Genomic DNA, 20084 nt, shown 5'->3' with positions numbered 1-20084 from the left:
GACGAGACGCCTTTCTCTCGCAATCACAACACTGACAAATTATCCACTCGTTCCATATGGATTTATCGCCAACCGGTTCATTACAATAATGATTGTTGGAGCAGAATGTCTAGCCGCCACGAATTCCACAATCCAAACAAAAATTCAAGACACCTAATTAATATGGAGACACAGCACTCAAAACATCGCAAGCATGAGTGGTAACATATGGGCTATAGATTACAACCACCTCCGTCCGTGTAACGTGAGGTTTGAATATAGTGGCGATGAGATGACCCAGGTGAATGTATACTCAAGTTTAAGAGGCGAAGGTAGGTCGGTGTTACACGTCATTTTGGTTCGAAATTCTATATATAATGGTCGTGTATTCGTTGCAAATTTTACATCACCCTGAAGCCCGAAGCGTCCTGTAATACTGTATAATGTAACAACCTCGAAGTTCCAACCATTGACTTATCCTAGCGTGAATCAGATCCGAACGACAATATCAATCAGATCACTACCCACTCAGGTAATGCATTTAGAATTGTGATCTACATAATCCAATGTTTGTGGAGTTGAAGCGCGGTGGGTATGTTGTTCGGAACGCTGTATGTCTCAATAAAGCATTGTTTTCATTTCACCTGTAGCCTGTCACACGCCTCATGAAACAACAAAACTAAATCCGGACATCCGAATGTACTACTCTGCATTCGGTCGAAAGTCGATTTCACGCGTGAACTGACGATGCTTTCAATGCTCCCGTTCGCGGATTCCAAAGAATTGTTGATACAAACTAAAACCACCTGGTGTTGATTTGACTATCGTGAGAATGAAACGTAGCATTACCCAATTCAGTGGGATATTCCATTTCAATCGAATGATGACGGGGCGTTCTTATTTTTGGTTTACAGACCCAGTGGGTTGTGCGGTGATACATTTTATTGGCGTCCGACGAATGCACAGTAGATATATAGTCTATAATACTTTATAGTCCATATACCGGCTTTCTGAAACGAGACGATTTTACACCACGATATTCCCCGCGCGCTATATTAATTTAGATTCTGGCGAATGACGAGCTGGTGGTGTACTACACTGAGTTCCAACTGAGATCGAATTCTCCAAAGTTAATAAATTGTGAGCTGATGATAAATATCTAATTACAGGCCACAATCTCAAACATATGTTGCATCTACTAATCTCACTTGAGCACATTGTGAACTGATCATTACCCAGCATTCGCCATTGCAGTATGACCACATTGTGTCAAACTCAGTAATCAAAGGATTCGTGGTAAGCGTGAGTCCATCACCATGTCATAAATGCTGCAAAATACGAAATAGCCTTGAATTCCAACCATGGTGTCCCCAGCCCCTTTCGATCACGATCTTGGTAAAATGTTGCGGGAAATAAGAAATGGCCGGAATACCCGTTTGAAAAACTTACTTACGTTTATCAAACCAGTTACACGAATGATTATTACGAACCTGCGTCAAGCAATATCAACGAGACTAGAAGTACGATAAAAAATGCATATATATATACAATTTTATTACATTTACGCAGTAAAAACATTGTGAAATATTGTGATGCGATTTTGCCTGATGTCAAACGAACATAGCCGCAGAGTAGAGATACTGAACTGTCAAACTCAACAGCCTTAAAACAATCTAGCAATCTTTTCGTACAATAAACGAAATACTATGAATCGCGCGGCATGCTGAAAACCGTCGCCCATGAATCTCTCGACAAAAATAAAAAATAAAAAATATTCCTGATCGCAATTGTAAACCAGGCAGCTGGGCATTTCTTCGAGTAATTTTACTTATTGACACAGATGGAGTGCTGGTGGGATTTGATGAATATAATATCTACTTCAGAACTGCCTTGAGATATTTTTCCACGGCTCCATCTCGCCGTTCGACGACGACCAGAAAAATAGAGGAAGATATATTTCCATAACAGGACAAAACACGGTGGTAATACCGACATGATATTGTTTAATCCACTAATAAATTGTACACACGCTAAATATAGGATGAACGTGGACCCAAAATAAGGACAGTCGAAAAATTAGATTAACATTAAAAAAGTGTTTTTGTACATACTTTGTGTGAGTTGAAATAGCAGTCTTTCCTATGGCCCCCAGGTTAATGGCACAATTGCAAATATTACAATGTGCAAAACACTCGCCCTCCAAGCTTCGTTTGATACTTTAAAATTCTCTCTCACGAATATCGTTTTTACGCTTGCTCGTTTCAACTAATCAGATTTAGACTTATTAGTAGTTAAAACTTTATGTGTCACATAATTTAGATAAATTTATCAATGATTTATAGCTTGTCTACTTTTCAACCCAAGTGTCGACTGCACGGATCCCTTTTCCACTACACAATAAATGCTGCCTTCCCCACAGCTTATTCTGCTCTAGACTAAACAGCAGAAACCTGGTACTGCTGTTTACTGCTAAAATGAGGTCCGCCGCGATAGCTTGGTAGAGCCTAAACTGCTACCCCTCTCTGCCGCCCTAGCTATCTCACCACTTAGAAGTCAAATCCTGTGCCATGTACATAACGGGAGTAACTTTCATCTATGTCATAAAACCACAATTCAAAAACCTAATTTGAAAATATTATGTAACACAGATACCAGATGAAAACGATCGAAGTTCTGTAGTTGTTGAAAATAAGACAAAATAAGGACGCAAGTCGAAAACAAGGACATTTCTTAAAAATAAGGACAGTTGAGTGTTCTAAGACCTTGGCCTTTCAAAATAAGGACAAATCTTAGAAATAAGGACGGTATGGCAACCCTGGGTATAGAGATGACATTTTACCTCGGATAGTTAGAGTATTATAGCTCCTCTATAAGAGTTTAATCTCAATGAAAACACACCGTGTAGATGTCCAGAGACCTGTACTTGCTATTCGAAGTAATCAGAATTTCAGTTATATTCAGACAGCAGAATCTACCCGCTTAATTAACCCACTGTAATTTTGTCATCGCGCCGCCTGAAGGTACATCGACTCTCAAAAGGTGACATAACGATTTTTATATGCTCATTTGCTCAACGTATTGGAGAGTAAATAATTGGGAAAATAAAAGCAACAACTACCATTGAGACTTGCATCAATGAAATGTCTACTTCCACAGAGTATTTGGATACAATATTTAGTGTCATGATATACTTAAAAGTAATATATACCGTTGGTTGATGGAATATGCCCCATGTAGTTGCGTGATTAACGGAAATGCATCAGACAATGAAATGCCGAACGATATATAATTGCTTGCTATCACAGTACATGGACCTCGCTAGAGGATTGAAAAGATTATTTGTACACACATGGCCTACTAGGCCATGGTATGCCACGGTACACAATAATATATTGCGATATCGCTGGTCCATGTCACTATTGTAATATGAGAGTGCGAATGGGTCGCAATCCCTCTCGGCCAAGAAGCTTGACCTTCTGCTGTTGACATGGTTAGCTGGATAGAAAATAGGAGTCCTTTGTGCCCAATGTTGTTTCACTCGTGTTTTAAATGTGATCAGTTTGTTTCGGTGCCTCTCTCTCATCTCGGATAGAAGATCGAATTATTCCACTTATTCGGATTTCTTTTACATTTTGCCATTCTGAGCTACTCACCAATAGAACATCAAACGGTATTTGCCGACAAATCAATCGAAGGCCGAAGTACACTATAGAAACGCCGCCCGATGATACTCAGCCACGTTTTATCATCACTTTCAATTTTTGCCCGTAATATGGATTTATGATCTGACCTGAAGCTGACAGTATCATAATATGATATTAACTTTGGAGCGCATATATTTGTAAATACTAGTAAATCATAGTGAATTAAGGAATCAAACAAGGTATGATGTATAGCCAAATTTCAGACCGTTCCATGCTGGTTGGTTAGTCGACAAGGAAGCGGCCGTTAGAGTCCGTCAAACAATTATGCAACTATTCGCGGTTGATATACGAACTTTCCATTTTCCTTTCCCAATCCAAATAACAATTTCCTCGTCTTCACAGTCATGCTTTGAATTCGTCCAACATCTGTAAAACTTATCCATATCCATATCTATTACAAGGGACACTCGGGCAACTATTCGCGGTTGATATGCGAACTTTCCATTTTCCTTTCCCAATCCAAATAACAATTTCCTCGTCTTTACAGTCATGCTTTGAATTCGTCCAACATCTGTAAAACTTATCCATATCCATATCCATATCTATTACAAGGGACACTCGGGCAACTATTCGCGGTTGATATGCGAACTTTCCATTTTCCTTTCCCAATCCAAATAACAATTTCCTCGTCTTCACAGTCATGCTTTGAATTCGTCCAACATCTGTAAAACTTATCCATATCCATATCTATTACAAGGGACACTCGGGCAACTATTCGCGGTTGATATGCGAACTTTCCATTTTCCTTTCCCAATCCAAATAACAATTTCCTCGTCTTCACAGTCATGCTTTGAATTCGTCCAACATCTGTAAAACTTATCCATATCCATATCTATTACAAGGGACACTCGGGCCTACGAATATCGACACTATAGGAGCACTATAAATACCTGATCGACATCAGCATAGGTTTCTCACGTTGATGTAGCAATAGAGCTGTTATAAGCTGTGAAAAGTTCAACGTGTTCAATGGCCCGCGATGGTATATAACAAAGCCCTTATTTGGGAATGTTAACCATTGGTAATAATATTTCTATCACTGACTATTTTCGATGGTTAATTTTACTATCATTGCACCAAGGCGACGACGATATTTTTGTACAGTTACAATTTAGCAATGAAACAATTAAACTGCAAGAAACTATAAACAGGGGTGAAATGCTAATGTCAGTCGGAAAAATTTTCTGACTGATCCCTCGGATGAGTATTTATTCCAGGATGTTTGTTGAATATCGAATGTAGCCAATAATCTCTTACCCATCTCCTCTATCTAGTCATATATACCGACATGTTCCTGGTTTTGACATGTATGTCTCAGTAATGAATTGAATAGTGACGATATAGCTAAGTATCATATGGTCTCTGTGCTAGCGCTAAATAGTTAAACCTAGTTAAATTTTGACTTTGATCTGCTCTGTCAAATTTCCAATTACGAGGTATCGATAACCGCAAAGCGGCATTATTGGGAATACCGATTACAAGGAGAAATTTGACCACTTATGGAAATTCACGATTGCCCTTAATAAAACGTTGTATACCAAGCACAACAACCGATAATACTGCCAATGACATGGTAGTATGTTCAACGTCATATGATACTTTCTGTTAGAATCCAGATTGTTTTGTGGTAATGATCTGGCCAACACACCCACACAATGTGATATAATACAATACAACACATAGGGTTATAATTTTCATCTGAACAAGCTACACATACAATGTACAATGCGATAAGACACAATGCAATGTAACGAACAGATAGGAGGATGTCGAACGAGACGCATCAGTCCTTTACTCAAACATCCCCCTCGGCCTAGAGTGCCCGACGTCACAGTTCTTTATCGATGTTGATCATTGAAGCCGCGGCCCTTTCTACTAGTTCTTTCCATTCCTTGTGAGTGCTTTCTTTCTTCGGATCTTGTTTCTGGGCTTTCTGGGCAGCGGGGGAAGAGGAGCCCAAATAAACCTCCGACGGGGATCGAACTGGATCACCACTACGCTATCTCCCCCGCTATAGGCTACAAGGCACACAATGTGATATAATGAACAGATGATAGGGGGGGGGGGGGTGCCGAACGACCAACCAACCAGTTGGGGTCTCTTGATCTGGCATCTACTTCGACTTAGTGCCCGATGTCAGAGCCTTTATTTCTTTGTCGGTCCGTTTTTTTCTGTTTCCTGCTCTTTTTTCTCTTCATTGGATCTTTCTTTCTGGGCTTTTTTTTATTGCCGTAAGAACAGCGACGTGGGGGACGAGGAGCCCAGAATAACCTCCGACGGCGGGAATCTAACCCGCGCCGCCTGCCCGGATGGCGACCGACGCTCACCACTACGCTACGAGTTTTCTAGCGATTAAGATTTGGATTGAACCCGTACGAAACAATGACAAATTTAGACTTTTAAGGACAATTTTGAAATAGTTGCTGTTATATTTTCCGAATCATTTCCACAGTCGCTTTCGTTCAACACCACTTTCGTTAAATTGAGCGCTCGGGTCACCATATCTGATCACGAACTACTAGAAGTTTCTAGCTGTAGGCTAATCTAGTTACTCAGCCATACAGTCACGTTCAGTTCAATTGATTAAGAATTTTCATCAATTCAAAACACCACAAGCAGGGATATCTCGAACTCTAGTTCTAGATATCCCCGACCACAAGACTGCGATACAATGAAAAGATAGGAACATAGCAATTTACAACGTAGGAAGGTGTCGTAACGACTTGGACCAGTCTTTGAGGTCAGACGCACACCCGGGCAGGTCGTGGTCCGGTAAACTTGAGGGCTGACCAGAATTGATTCAGTAGAAATTACTTGTATTTCGACTTTGATGTGAGCAATGGACATGCTCGATTACTGTTGGATAGCCGACGAGATACTGTTCCACCATAGTGGATACTTTGGTTCTACTATCGATAGTTCCACAAATCAGGCCCCGCATATTTGATAGAGCGATGATCTTTTATCCGTAGGTTAGTAATCTATTATTTGGGTCGAGTTATGTAAATCGTCACCGCTTTGACAAAATGAAGTGGAGCTCCCCATTTATTTCAAGCATTATCCCGAGAAGGTTTGCCACTGGCCACGATCGGGTTCAGGAGCCGGAGTAGCAGCCAGATTTCATCGGTCTTTTACTTAGTTTCACTAGATCTGGATTTTGCATTCGCTTTCAAAGTTGGATTTTAGCAGGACATTTACACTGAAATATGAAGATTCAGCATGGTATTGACAGGATTTTTTCGGACTCCGAATTTCAAATCGTCAGCAGGAGTCAGACGGATTCGGACTCCGGAATCAGACAATCTCTGATCCGGAGAGGCAATCTGAGAGTCAATGGACCGTGTTATCGGTAAGCGAAATTACCAACTATTCATTGCAATGGCAATGTTTAGTTGTTGCTTGTCGGGTTTTGTTTAATTGACAATATAATTTCAAATATTATTGGTATCCATATCTACAAAATGATTCCTATTTGGGTAGCATTCAGTAGGCATCTCTATCATGTCCTCTGTCGGCGTGTCAATATTATCAATCAACATGCGTGAATATTTTCCAGAGTGTACTACATAAACCTGCGTTTCTGTTGCGATTCCGATTTCGTTGTGAGTTTTCAGCTTTTCACCCGATGACGTCGACTTCGTGTCCGATTTTCTTCAATAAAGGTCCTGGGTTTGAAGCCAAAATAAAAAGGGCACCGGGAGATTTTATCGTTGACGAAGTTTCAAGCTTCAAGGGAGAGATCAAAAACGATGATGCCTCAGACTCGCAAAGCAATCTGAAGCGCGTGGCTGATGAGGACATTTCAGACTGTGACGAAAAGCGCCCTAGAACATCTATCCCAGACAAATGTGTCTCTGAAACTGTGTGCGTTGAACTGGACAAAAATAATATCACGAATTATTGGAATAATGCAGACTGGTGCAGGCTGAAGCTTGAAAAAGTCTTGACCTCTGAAACTCTATCTAATCTGAAGAAGTATGCCAGTGAGACTTGTGCTACATTAGAAAAAGGCCACACCTCTGTTTCTGCACCCATCTTACTTGGAAAATATCCAGGCCGTGATGAAAGAATCGCACTGCACCGCTGTGTTCGATTTCTTTATCCATATTTGAGAACTGTGACTGCTCCCCGTAGTGGGGATATGTCTGTTGAAATGTGTCCAAATTACTGGAAATTTTATAATCTGATTGGTGAAGAGAAGTCCTCCGAAATTTTTCAATTTATCCACGTGGAGGTATTTGAAAATCTGAGGAATGAAATCACTGTCGATGGTAAGCATGAATTTAAGTACGCTGATTAAACTCTGTGCGAATAATACTGGGGAAAGAGAATTTATTTTGCCATTGTTAGTATATTGTATAATTGCATGATCCTAAATAATGTACAAATATTACTAACCGATGTGAAAAAAATCATTTCGTAAAGTTTAGACCAGGGTTGCTAAACTACGGCCCGCGTTTCACAGTTCTGTGCGGTCCGTAAGAGTCTAAAGAAACTTTTTTAAAATATTGATAAAATGGGTACTGAAAATCGAATTAATGCAGGAACTTAATTAACCTTTTTTTAGTATATTTGATCATGATAATTTTGAGACAGTGGTTCTCGAACTGAGGGGCGTGAAAGCATCTGAATGGGGTCGCGAACCTGAGCTCAAATCAAAAAATTTTTCGCGCTGCACGCAATTCATCACTGATTCATGGTTATTGCTCTGTATTTAGTCTGAATTTCATATTTAAAAATCTCTCATCCACAGTCGTAACCTTCCATGCCATCAAATTATCCGTTAGGCTTTCTAGCATCCTGGTTGCGTTTTGTGATATGACGATAAGGGGGCTGGGAAAACTTTCACCATCATAAGGGGTTGGGCGTGTCTCAAAAAGTTTGAGAACCACTGTTCTAAGGTAAATACCTCCTATATTATTTTATGTTTAATTTCTAAAGTGACAGCCCGATCTCAAGGCCCACGCAGTTTGAAAGGTTTCAACTGCTAAACATCACAGCAATCCTAAACGAGATTGACACAATTTGGATCACGAGTGGTATTTCAGATTGGCCACTCCAGTTTTAATTATTTCAGTGATGTGCTTATAAAAAACGATTCGCGCGTGTCTTAGGTAGGTTCGCTCTCTGTATGCGTGGAATTGGGGTCTTTATATTTTATCTACACATAGGCCTAGTAGAAGCGCTGTCAGAATTATGTGTCCTGGAACTGAACCACAAGTGGAATTAGTAAATCTATGAACAGATCACTGCTCACAGATTTAAATTTCAATTCTGTTCTAAGAATCGGAACAACCGACTTTCATCTCTATAGTTTTGACAAATTGATTATTGAGGTCGACCAGCCTATGAAATCTCGTCACTATGTTTCTGACGCGTGTACGATATCATCAAGGCAATGTTTGGTTTGTTTTAAATAAGCACATATATTATCTCCATGTCCTCACTATACAATCAAATACTAATATTGCGTTTTGGCTTATAATCCCAATTTTATATGGTGCGGCCCGCGAATGGATTCAGATGTTGAATGCGGCCCGCGAGCTCAAAAGTTTGCCCACCCCTGGTTTAGACTGATAGCCCGGGCCGAATATATCATTTTCGCCGTGTACTAAAATGCAGCGGGTCCGGACCCCCAACTCCGTGGATCCTCATCTCTGAAAGAAATCGACCATTTTATTGTGTTAACCCATTTGTGTCACCCTCCTACATAGGATCACAAAATCCGAAATCTGGAGATTGAAGGGTGAATCCTGAAAAGCTGCCAAGATATATTCGCACCAAACGACTTTGAAATCTGATGAAATTTTGAATCATTTAATATTGCAGCTAAACAGCTAACATTACAATGTGGCACAATTTTGGTGCTTGAACAAGAAAGCTTCACGGCAGGACAGATTCACTTTCGCTCTGGGTTCTCAATCTTGAAGCGATTGATTGCCTATTTAGCAATTGTAATTTCTTCGATAAACCTATGCAGTTGTAATGCACATATAAACAAATTTAAAATCGTCTTTGCTTTGGAGTGATGCAGCAGAATTGTAAAATGTGAACCGGTCTGCTGAGAAAAATGGTTGGACACCACAGGCTTGTTATGTGCAATGGTGCTTGATGATATGTTTCCCTGTTCATTGTCCCGGGATAGATCACTGTTACGGTCGTTATAGAATCTATGTGCAGTTTAGACCAAATGTTCTTGAATAAATGATTTTCCAATCATATAAAGTGTTGCAATACCACATGCAACACCACAGATTATAAATTTCCTTACATTGAAGCAGCTCAATGTATTCTAAAAGGGACTGTTCTCATTTAGGCGACTTCTCCAAAGAGGTGCGACGAAAACTCCATCATTTAATAGCAAGCTGTTTTGGTAAATTCATGGAAGCTAGGACTTTGCCTTCCAAGGAAAATAATAACCCCAGGCTCATAGCAATTCGACGCAAGCCTCATCTCGTGAAGAACAATCGGTCGGCATCTGGAGATGAAGTGATCATTACTGGTTAGTGAGTGCTTTCCTAGCTTTGAGTTTGGATACTTGAATTGTAATTGTACGTTTAGCATTTACTTTATGGAAAAAGAACTGCGAAACGTACGGCGCGATTCATCACATCGGTCGTCATTTGAATATTCCGCACAATATGTTCAATTTCGCTGGCATCAAGGACAAGAGAGCTATCACCACCCAAAAATGTACGGTGACAGGAATATCACCCCAGAAGTAATAATGAGAATGTTGTTTTCTTTACAAAATTGCCTGACATGCTCTTGTGTGTTTAGGAATTATGCTTAGCAATAGTATAATATATTAGGGTTGTTCAAAAATGACTTTTTTTTCTCAAATTGTACTGGCTACTTGATAAAATTGTTAGGTTACCTACCTAATTTGGTTCAATTCCAGCCAGTAGCCGCATTACTACAGGAGAATAAAGTTTCTATTTATTATATAAAAATAGATGAAAAAATTCAATATTTTCTGTTCACCCCATGAAAGTGTTAGGTTGTAAATAGAAAAGATGTTCACCAAATTTGGCTTAATTCCAACCAGCGGAAGTGCAGTTATTGCTGTCGAAAAATTCGGATTTGAATAAAATAGTATTTATGGTGGGCACACTTATAATAAATAATTCAAGAGTTGGTCACCGTAAATACTATGTCATTGATAATCCAAATTTTTACATGGCGATAACTCCGCTTCCACTGGTTGGAATTGAACCAAATTTAGTGAACATTGTTTCTGTAGACAACCTAACACTTTCATTAGGTGGACAGAAAGTTTTCAAATTTTTTTTTGAACTTATTTTTATATAATAAATGGAAACCTTCTCCTGTAGCACGGCTACTCGCTGGAATTGAACCAAATTTGGTGTGTAAGCTTATATTAGGTAACCTAACAATTTTATTAAATAGTCAGTACAATTTGAGAAAAAATGTCATTTTTGAACACCCCTAATATATATACCGGTATATAATATATATATATATATATAGGTCTAGCTTTGCCTTCGTAGAGACTAAGAGCCCCATCACGATCCATTGAGAAAGAGCATCAATAAATTAATATTTTTTTGAAGTGACTTTCAATCTCCCACAAATGCAATTTGGGTTACGTAGGAAATTTGTTCTGTTCTACATTACTAAGGTGATATTTATAATGTAGGCTACTGCTAGATAGAAATTTCTGTTAGTTTGTTTTAGCAATCAATAGGCCTGCCTAACTAGTGCTGAGAAACATTTGATGTGAGTGATATTTGGTGCATTTACAGGCTGAAAATATGTGCTGTTGATTTTTGATGATTTGAAGTGAGGAAATGAAAAAAGAAGTAGAATGTTTCACCTTTTTAATTCTTCGTGTGCACCACAAACGTTTTAACATAACATTACAATGGTGATAATAATACTGGCGACATTGCACTCTGCGACTTGTTGCTGTTTTCATTCAGATTTGCGGCTGCATGCAAGTCGCTACCTAAATACCTCAAGGTTTCGAACTGCCACCTAGTGTCGCGGACAATACGGTTGGGTGAATTACGCGGAAATCGGTTCTGTATCAGGCTTACTAGCATCCGCAATCTGAATGCTGACACGGATGGCTGCTCAGTAATTCAGAGCGTTGAACGTGAACTGGATAATGTCAAGGTACTAACTAACTAATGTCGGTGTGTATGATGTGACACACTGCAATGCTGTAATTAGAACTGAAATTTGGCCGGAACAAAGATTTTCTGCATCGAAATGATGTCACAGATTTATTTTGACGATTGTGATCTGAAATTTCAGACTACTGGTTTTGTGAATTATTTCGGACCTCAAAGGTTTGGTCGGCGAATTGAGAACAGTGAGAATGAGCCGTTACTCACCAATTTGGAAGCTCCTGCGATTGGATTGGCGATGTTACAAAGTAACTTTGTAAGTTGAAATTTTTGAGTAAAGTTGGCAGAGGAGATTGTATCGTGGCAAATTATCTTATTTGTGCCTTCAGGATTCGTCAACAGCATGTCGGCATAGATTGTATAGTTGATAAATTTTGTCCCAGATCGATTTATAATAAAATATTCTGTAGTTTTGTGAAGGGGGCTGAGCTCATTGTGGTTAATTAGATGTCTCACCCCGAATAGCGTTTGATTATTTTGAATTGCGACTGAATGGTATTTACTTGGCATTTTCTATTTTACTCTCCCGAACTTTGCATTCTGGGATACGGTAACTGTGCTTTATAGGCCCACGATTTGTGATTGTTTAGTCGAGAAATACACCAATGTCGTGATACGCCCCTTAATGCCCTGTCATCTGTATATTTCACTAAAATCCAGCCCAATGGCGCAACCAGATATATATCTTTCATGCTATTTCTAATCAATTCTTTTTGTTCTCAGAGTAAGGCGGTGAAATTTCTGCTGATGCCTACTGAGAGTACACACCGCAGTTCCGATGAAGCAAACGCGGCGAAATTACACTTTCAGAAAACTAAAAATGTCGAAGGTTCGCGTCCATATCGTGATGAATCGCTCTGCTTTAAATCAAGATTCGTGTAGGCCAGTGGTTCTTATACTTTTTAGACCGCGACCCAAATCTGACTTTTAGTGGTATCTCGCGACCCAAGCAACACACACCAAAATGAATGCATTTGGGTGCCGACCAATTATATCAATAACGAAGGGTTTGGCCACCCAGCGACGGTCAATTATCGCCACCGAACTTTTTGGCACCGCACTTTGCCCAGCCGTATGTTGGCCCAACGCCATATATTCATGTGTCCAAGCGTGAACGGGTTTTGGCCTCATAAACCGGCAACCGCTCGTTGTACAACTCTACACTAAAGCGTCCCAGGTCTCCGACGGTGTTTTCCAGAGAAACCAATGTTGAAAAAATCTTATCATGAATTCAAACCAATTTGTTTAATACAAAGGTCGGCACATTTTCATGATCAAGTCATGTTGTGGTGGCGACTTCTCCGCGTGTCTCGCTTATTGGCCGTGGTACCAAACTCAGCGACCTCTGATATGCTCAAACCAACTACAGTAAATCGCGCGAAAAGCGAACATATTTTGTTGTTGCAATGACCTCAAATAATATTACATACATATTAAAGGACCGCTCTGGTTCCGTCGCGACCCAAAATTATACCCTTCGCGACCTATGTTTGGGTCGCGACCCATACTTTAAGAACCACTGGTGTAGGCTCTGTCAGATATTTCGTCAGTATCGTTAAGAATCTAGATATCTGACATTACTGTAGTAATAAATGGACTGGAAGTAAGCTGTACGTTGATTTGTGTCTTGTTTTGATTCGAATTGAAAAAAATTGCTCGCAGCAGTCCTGTGTCAAGTTGTTGATCATGTCCAGCATCTGAACATCATTTATATCGCATTTTCCGTGAAAAAAGTGCAAAAAACGTGCCTACGAATTCTGCGATGTATTTGCCGGTAGAAAAAATGCTGACAGCAGTTGAGGTTTGAAATCGCTCAATCTCTGTGTCCCGATTTTCTTCAGAGACGTTGCGACTCATGCCGTCCAATAAAATGCGTGAGATTTCTGTATTGCGCACTCTGAAGCGATACGCATCGATTGACGACGAAGCCTGCGCGAAAGCACTGCTTGGCCTGCCGTACACGGCGAGGCTGTTGTACGTTCACAGCTTCTGTAGCCATGTGTGGAACTTGATGGCTACGAGCAGGTTGATCAAGTACGGAGATGTGGTTGTTGTCGGGGATTTGGTTAAAAAGACGTTAGATTCTAACGCACCGGATGAGACGGAGGTAATTTTTGCGTTTGTTTTGTACTGAATAATTCAAATTGTAGCCAATCGAAGTTTTGAGACTCAAATGGTGGGCTAAAGCAGTGTTCTTCGACCTTCTTTGGTGTGGTGCACCCTTTTCAGGGCTGCCGCACTAAAAGTTACCATCAGCATGTGCTAATGACTAAGAAAACGCTGTCGCTTCCCCTCAGTAGCTGATGACGACTTATTCACAGGCTGGTTACTGAAATCAGGTCGACATAATCACGAGTTTCACCCACAGAATATCAACCACTGATTTATGATGTGTATCGTGATTGGACAGTATCATTACTTGGTTACAATTACTGAATTGTGTTGTACAGCGTCGATTACACGACGATACCGGTATCCATTCGTTTTCTGTTGCCCCGCATGTCAGGACTTTCTGTTCTGTTCGCTTGAATAAACTCTTCAGTTAGTATATTACAAATTTATGTACAGTGTTTCTCATGTACCCCTATGCAGCCTTCTCTGCTGGCGTACCCCATGCATATTTTGACGCACCCTAGGAAGTACCGCGCACACCTGTTAAAGAGCGCTGGGCTAAAGTATTGAAACTATATTTTCATGAAATAATTACTACTTTTGGAATGAAGGCGCATATTTTGCTACTGGACGAATTAACTCGAAAACAAACATATTTGCGTCGAACAATAATAGTGGAGAATGAATTTCTAGTTTCGATCATGTAAAATCATGACATTGCGAATACATTCAAAATTCATGATATCATACATTCTTTCCGACTCGTTAGTTTCTCATTTTAATGGCGATGTACCCTAATAATTCTGTTTCCTGCGCAGTCCACTTATCGGCACTATGTAACTGATCAGCGGTTTGCGTCACCAATGAACTTACATCGCCACACTTTAGATTGTGATCGTAACGGAAAAAGATATTGCCGAGGACACCTTCGCCATGAAAGACGTGGTCTTACCGACTCCCGGCAGTCAAGTCAGTTACCCGCCCTGTTTGGAGGCGGAATATCGCGACGCCCTGGTCGGATTTTCGATCGCCGAGAACCACCCCTTCCGAATTCCAGCCCTGAAGCTTCACGCGCCGGGCGCGTACAGGAAACTGATCGAGTTTCCGCGAGAGCTATCTCACAAGTGAGCGTCGTAGATTAATTTGCGTTGCTATCGACTTCTGTTGGTCTGTGTGCTCTAAGAACGGCATCGAATAGTCAGTTACTAACAGTTCTACCAGAAGGTATCAGTGATGAAGCATATCCGCATTTTTGGAGTACTCCTGTAGGTTTTGACTTCTTGGCTCCACTTGCTCAAGTGGCCATGTTTATAGATTAATTTCAATTCTGCTAAACAGTTTTGTAGGCAAAACTACTTTCGTTTGACAATATTTACAATTTGAAAATTTGAAAGTAGTTTCGGGATGAGTTTGTGTCAGTTCTTTGGGTGATAAGATAAGACTGCGTCAAATACTGCCTCTGAATCACGGTAACACGATATATTTTTGAAGGTTGGATCTGTATCTAGTGGTATCAGTGACTTTGGGCTACAAGCTCAATTTCGAATATAGCTACCTTTGGTCAACCTCAACGTGTGACCCCTTGAACAAATTACTTGATTGAGTACGTTTCAGACCCCACTTACTAATTCTACTTGAAATTGATAAGGAATTTGAAGTTTTACTTCTACTTCGTCTTGAGTCACAATGAGTCACTTTGACCCTCTCTAGCAACCGCGCATTGTGTGAGGGCGATCGCCACTTTACTTGAAATCAGTGCATGCTTTGTTTCGATATAGATCTTTTCTTCCACGCAGGATATTACCTCACAAAGGTTCAACGAAATCCGTTCCGAACGAAAACTCAGACAGAGCACTATCCTCGGACGTCGCTGGCAAGATAGAATGCCCGGAAGAGGAAGGCGATAATAAAACTGATAATAACCCGTCTTACAAGACTGAAGAATCCCCGCGCTGGGAAGATTTTGATATGGAATTGAGATTTGAGCTGCCGCCTTCTTGCTACGCGACCACTTTCTTGTCAGAGCTGACCAAGGGACATTTGATGTAATGCTGTAACGCCATGTCAGAGGCGGTCTGTAGTGAAGTGCACATAGTGTTTCGGAGTACCGCACTCTAGTAGTATTTCTACCATAATGCGTTATGTGACTACTGGAATTCTTCAGAGGTCCAGATTTCGTTAAAATGAATTTTTTCATGTAAAAATCTGTCAGATTTTGAGTCCAAAATTTTTTTGCAGGCCTAACTGCTTCGTAAGGACAGACAGTTCCAACCAGAAATGAAGATAAGTAGTACAATTCTAACGTTATGTGTGAAAACACTTAATTTACATACACGGTGCAAATTTTTGTCAAAATCAAGTTATTTGAGGTAAAAAATGCCATAATTTAGATTTATAAGGTGAAATCTTCTGTTTTTTAGGTTAAAAAAATCGCACTAGTAATCACTGTTGTTGGCTACTTCAACTTCTACGTAGGCGGCCACTTGCTTCTGATACTTTGGATTTTGAAAAGTACAAGGTTATTTGGTATAAGTTTGCGTCACTTGTATAATCGAAATTGTAAGAAGAACCGCTTGAGAAAGCCCATATAATGAGGCGACTGAATATAATTAGCAGGGTTGTAATGACTCGAGTCACGGTTTTCTGGTGACTCGAGTCATTTTCTCAAAATACGGACTCAACTTGACTCGAGTCAATCTGTGTGTCGAATCGACTTAGACTCGTGTCATAATACCATGAGTCGGACCCGACACTCTGCTCGCTGACCTGGACCCGGATTTGACTCAGTGGTGAATTGAAAATGACTCGACTTGACTCGAGTCAAAACTGTAAAAGCGAGATTGACTTGTGACTTGGCCTTACACGTTGTATGTAAGTTACGGAGACGCATCTTGTAATTTTGAAGGTCGCCAACTCCCATAACAACTAAACGTATGCGACCCTCTCGACCGAATCTACGTTTTGAAACTGTTAACTTGAGTACTTATACTTTGCATTTTTCTGCTTTCCCTTGCAGCTGCTGTGGCATATCTTGGAAATCGGCACTGTCTACTCAATGGAAAATTATGGCATTACTTTTATTTCTACTCGAACAATAAGACCGACTACTTCGACCACATATGCTGAGTGTATAACGTCTTACTTGATAATCATCATCTGGATTGTGGACTCGTGTCAGCCCGCGGCAGTTTCAACCGCATCAAATGTTCAAAGTATTCAGTTGCATATATATAGGACGAACCGTATCATGCTGCATTAGTTCTGTGCAAGCGTCATCTTCTACTCTCATGATGTATTGTTGGTATGCTTTGGCAATCTGTACTGTTCAACCCATGTCTGATTAGTATTTTTACAATGATACCTTTACTTAGGCTCCATAATCAGTAGCTACTTTGACTGCTTTGGTAAGACATTTCCTCTCGGTGCTTTTAATGACAGACAGTGTGAATATATTCACTCTGTACTATGCAGAACGCTTGATATTCGGCTGTAGAAGTATCTTAATTTCCGAGTCTTGCTGATCGAGATTGTATCTTTTTCTCAGATATAGTAGACTGGTTCATTTTAGAAATTTTATACTCTGAGCTTTCGAGCGGATTTCTGCAAAGTCGGTGTGGTCGCCGCCACCACGGTTCCAGCCCAATCATGTCGTACATGCTGCCGCATTTAACCAACGGATGGCAAGTGGACCAGGCCATCTTGAATGAGCAGGAGAGAGTTGTTGTAATCAGGTTCGGGCACGACTGGGACCCAGCCTGCATGAAGATGGACGAGGTATGATGCCCGCACACTTTCTGCCGATTGCGAGAAGATATTTCTTTATTTTGTGGTCGAAGAGTCTTCTGTGATTTCAGATTTAATCGGAGCTTGCTTGGAAATCGCTGATTCTGCTTGTATTCCAGTAGTTGAGCACCAACAATAACTACTTTGATCATTTCTGCCCCCTGGTGCTTGGTATTGATATTCATGTCTAGGTTGCGTTAAACCTTGCGTTGCACTGCATACTACAGATCAACTGGGTTCGAGATGCTTAGGCTCACGATTTACTGGCCCACGCCCCCCCCCCCCGATCCATCGGAAAGTTAGAGATAATAATGCACTTGGTGTTCCCTTTTTAGACGCTCTACAGCATTGCCGATAAAGTGAAGAATTTCGCCGTGTGCTATTTGGTCGATATCACGGCGGTGCCAGATTTCAATAAAATGTACGAGTTGTACGACCCCTGCACCACGATGTTCTTCTACAGGTGAGTGACAAACTGCACTATCTGTCCACAGGTCCCATAGTTTTAACATTCTTGTAGTGAATCATATTACTTCATTGAGAATTTTGCGGCGATGTCAAATCACGGGCCTAGTGCTTATGAATTTGTCAATGTCTTCGGTAGTGATTCCTTACATTTCACTATACATGGGCATCAGTACCCAGATTGGAATAGTTTCTGGTCAGGATTGATTTAAAATCATCATAAAGTAGACCTGGCTCACAAACAAAATATCAATCGTTCCCAAGGTTACGTAGTGCCCAACTCCATAGAACACTAACACCAAATGATCTTGCGACCAGAGGTGGTTACTCAATGAGGTTTTTTTTCAGAGTATTACAATGTAGATTTGATTCTGGTTTGCTAGCATCGTAGCCGCTCTTGCGTTATCACAATTTTGTTGGAACGCTGTGAGCTGTGGTTTAACAATGTTTGAGAAACGTTTTCACTAAGGCAAGTTTTTGTGCAGTCAAATCCGTGGAAAGTAGCACTTATTTTTCCCAAAAGCCACACTAAAAAGCTGCATTTCATTTTCACTAAAGTTTCACTAAAAAGTTGCATTTATGGACAAGTTTCTCGAAATTATTAGGGTATTAGATACTCTGATCGTTCCATGTCCAAGACACTGTAGCAAAATTCGATGTTGGCGAATTCAACAAAATCTATAGCCTGATAAAATTGACCCAGTGAAAATACAATTTTCGGCGGTCTTGCCTTGAATGTGTGTCAAATCAGAATAAACCTCTAATTTAAACAATGGTGAAACAATCAAGCGATCTACTTACATATAGTGCCAAATATTTCCAGTAAAAAGTTGGTTGCATAAAGAATCTAAAAAACTTGCAAAAAGTTGCATGAATGATCGGAAAGAGTTTCAAAAAGTTGCATGAAAAATCGATCAAGTTGCAAAAAGTTGCATGAAAAAATGAAGAAAAGTTGCAAACTTGCAATATAAGATTCTGCCAAACAGCTTAAAACACCACTTGTTAGTATTTAGGAAGCTGCCGGAAGTTGTAAAAAAAAAATGTTGCAAAAGTTGCAAAAATTTGCCCTAGTTATCACATTGCTAATAATATTGTCGCTTCCGACAGAGATGTCGTTCCCGGCTATGGCATCGTTTGCTTATGGCAGTGCTGTTTTTGCTCAGGAATAAACACATCATGATCGATCTGGGCACCGGTAACAACAATAAGATCAACTGGCCCATGGAGGACAAGCAGGAAATGATCGACATAGTTGAGACCGTGTTTCGCGGCGCCAGGAAAGGCAGAGGTCTGGTCGTGTCGCCGAAGGATTATTCGACCAAGTATCGCTACTGAATGCCTTTACCGAGTTACGTTTGTAAATTGCCGTGCCTCGCGGTCAATCAGTTTCGCGAGCTGTTCACGACACTTTGCTGCGTTGGGACTGCGCCGGCTACTGCGTAATCAGACTCGAGAAATGGATATAAATATACTGTGGTCATCTCGGGTTAGGCTGGAGTGACGGGGTTGTTCATTGTTGATATACGTTGGTCTATAAAACTCGTGTCTTCGTGGCCGAATACAGAAAATACATTTTGGATCATGGTATTTATTGTTGCAGTTGTCATTGTTTTGATATTCATGGTGACGCTATGGTCAGTTACACCCAGAGGTGGTCAAAGAAGTCGAGAAAGCTACTCAAGTAGAAGTAGAAGTAGCGACGAAAAAATCCACTCAAGTACGAGTAGAAGTACTTCTTCCATGAGCAACCTAAAACTACTTGAATTAGAAGAAGAATTGACCGACTTTAAATCAACTCAAGTAAGTAAGTAGTTGTGAAAACGATCGTAATTCTCTCGCATGGATTGTCAAAAGGTGCAAATTGAGCTATGCGAACGGTGCTGAGATT

General features: G+C 40.4%; 2 protein-coding genes across 2 annotated transcripts in view; both read left to right on the top strand.

The window, feature by feature from the left end:
* The window catches only part of LOC145437495 (pseudouridylate synthase PUS7L-like), a 140657-nt gene extending 123164 nt beyond the window's left edge, over positions 1 to 17493 (top strand). The window contains exons 2-10 of the mRNA XM_080314755.1: positions 7242 to 7954; positions 10000 to 10185; positions 10245 to 10404; positions 11627 to 11822; positions 11964 to 12092; positions 12560 to 12665; positions 13678 to 13943; positions 14837 to 15072; positions 15745 to 17493. Coding sequence (XP_080170881.1) covers positions 7309 to 7954; positions 10000 to 10185; positions 10245 to 10404; positions 11627 to 11822; positions 11964 to 12092; positions 12560 to 12665; positions 13678 to 13943; positions 14837 to 15072; positions 15745 to 15997 — 2178 coding nt within the window. The 5' untranslated portion in view covers positions 7242 to 7308 and the 3' untranslated portion in view covers positions 15998 to 17493. The remainder of the gene's footprint in view (positions 1 to 7241; positions 7955 to 9999; positions 10186 to 10244; positions 10405 to 11626; positions 11823 to 11963; positions 12093 to 12559; positions 12666 to 13677; positions 13944 to 14836; positions 15073 to 15744) is intronic.
* On the top strand, positions 17442 to 19783 carry LOC145437510 (thioredoxin-like protein 4A). The gene is made up of 3 exons (XM_080314773.1): positions 17442 to 17722; positions 18067 to 18194; positions 19360 to 19783. Exons 1-3 carry the CDS (start codon positions 17594 to 17596, stop codon positions 19529 to 19531), a joined length of 429 nt encoding a protein of 142 aa, XP_080170899.1. The 5' UTR covers positions 17442 to 17593; the 3' UTR covers positions 19532 to 19783.
* Positions 19784 to 20084: the final 301 nt, after the last annotated feature.

The sequence above is a fragment of the Botryllus schlosseri genome, chromosome 4 (genome assembly GCF_051294905.1).
Source record: "Botryllus schlosseri isolate E-star chromosome 4, Bs_hap1, whole genome shotgun sequence".
Lineage (NCBI taxonomy): Eukaryota > Metazoa > Chordata > Ascidiacea > Stolidobranchia > Styelidae > Botryllus > Botryllus schlosseri.
The sequence above is the reverse complement of the archived record's forward strand: the minus strand, read 5'-3'. Positions and strand labels throughout refer to the sequence as shown.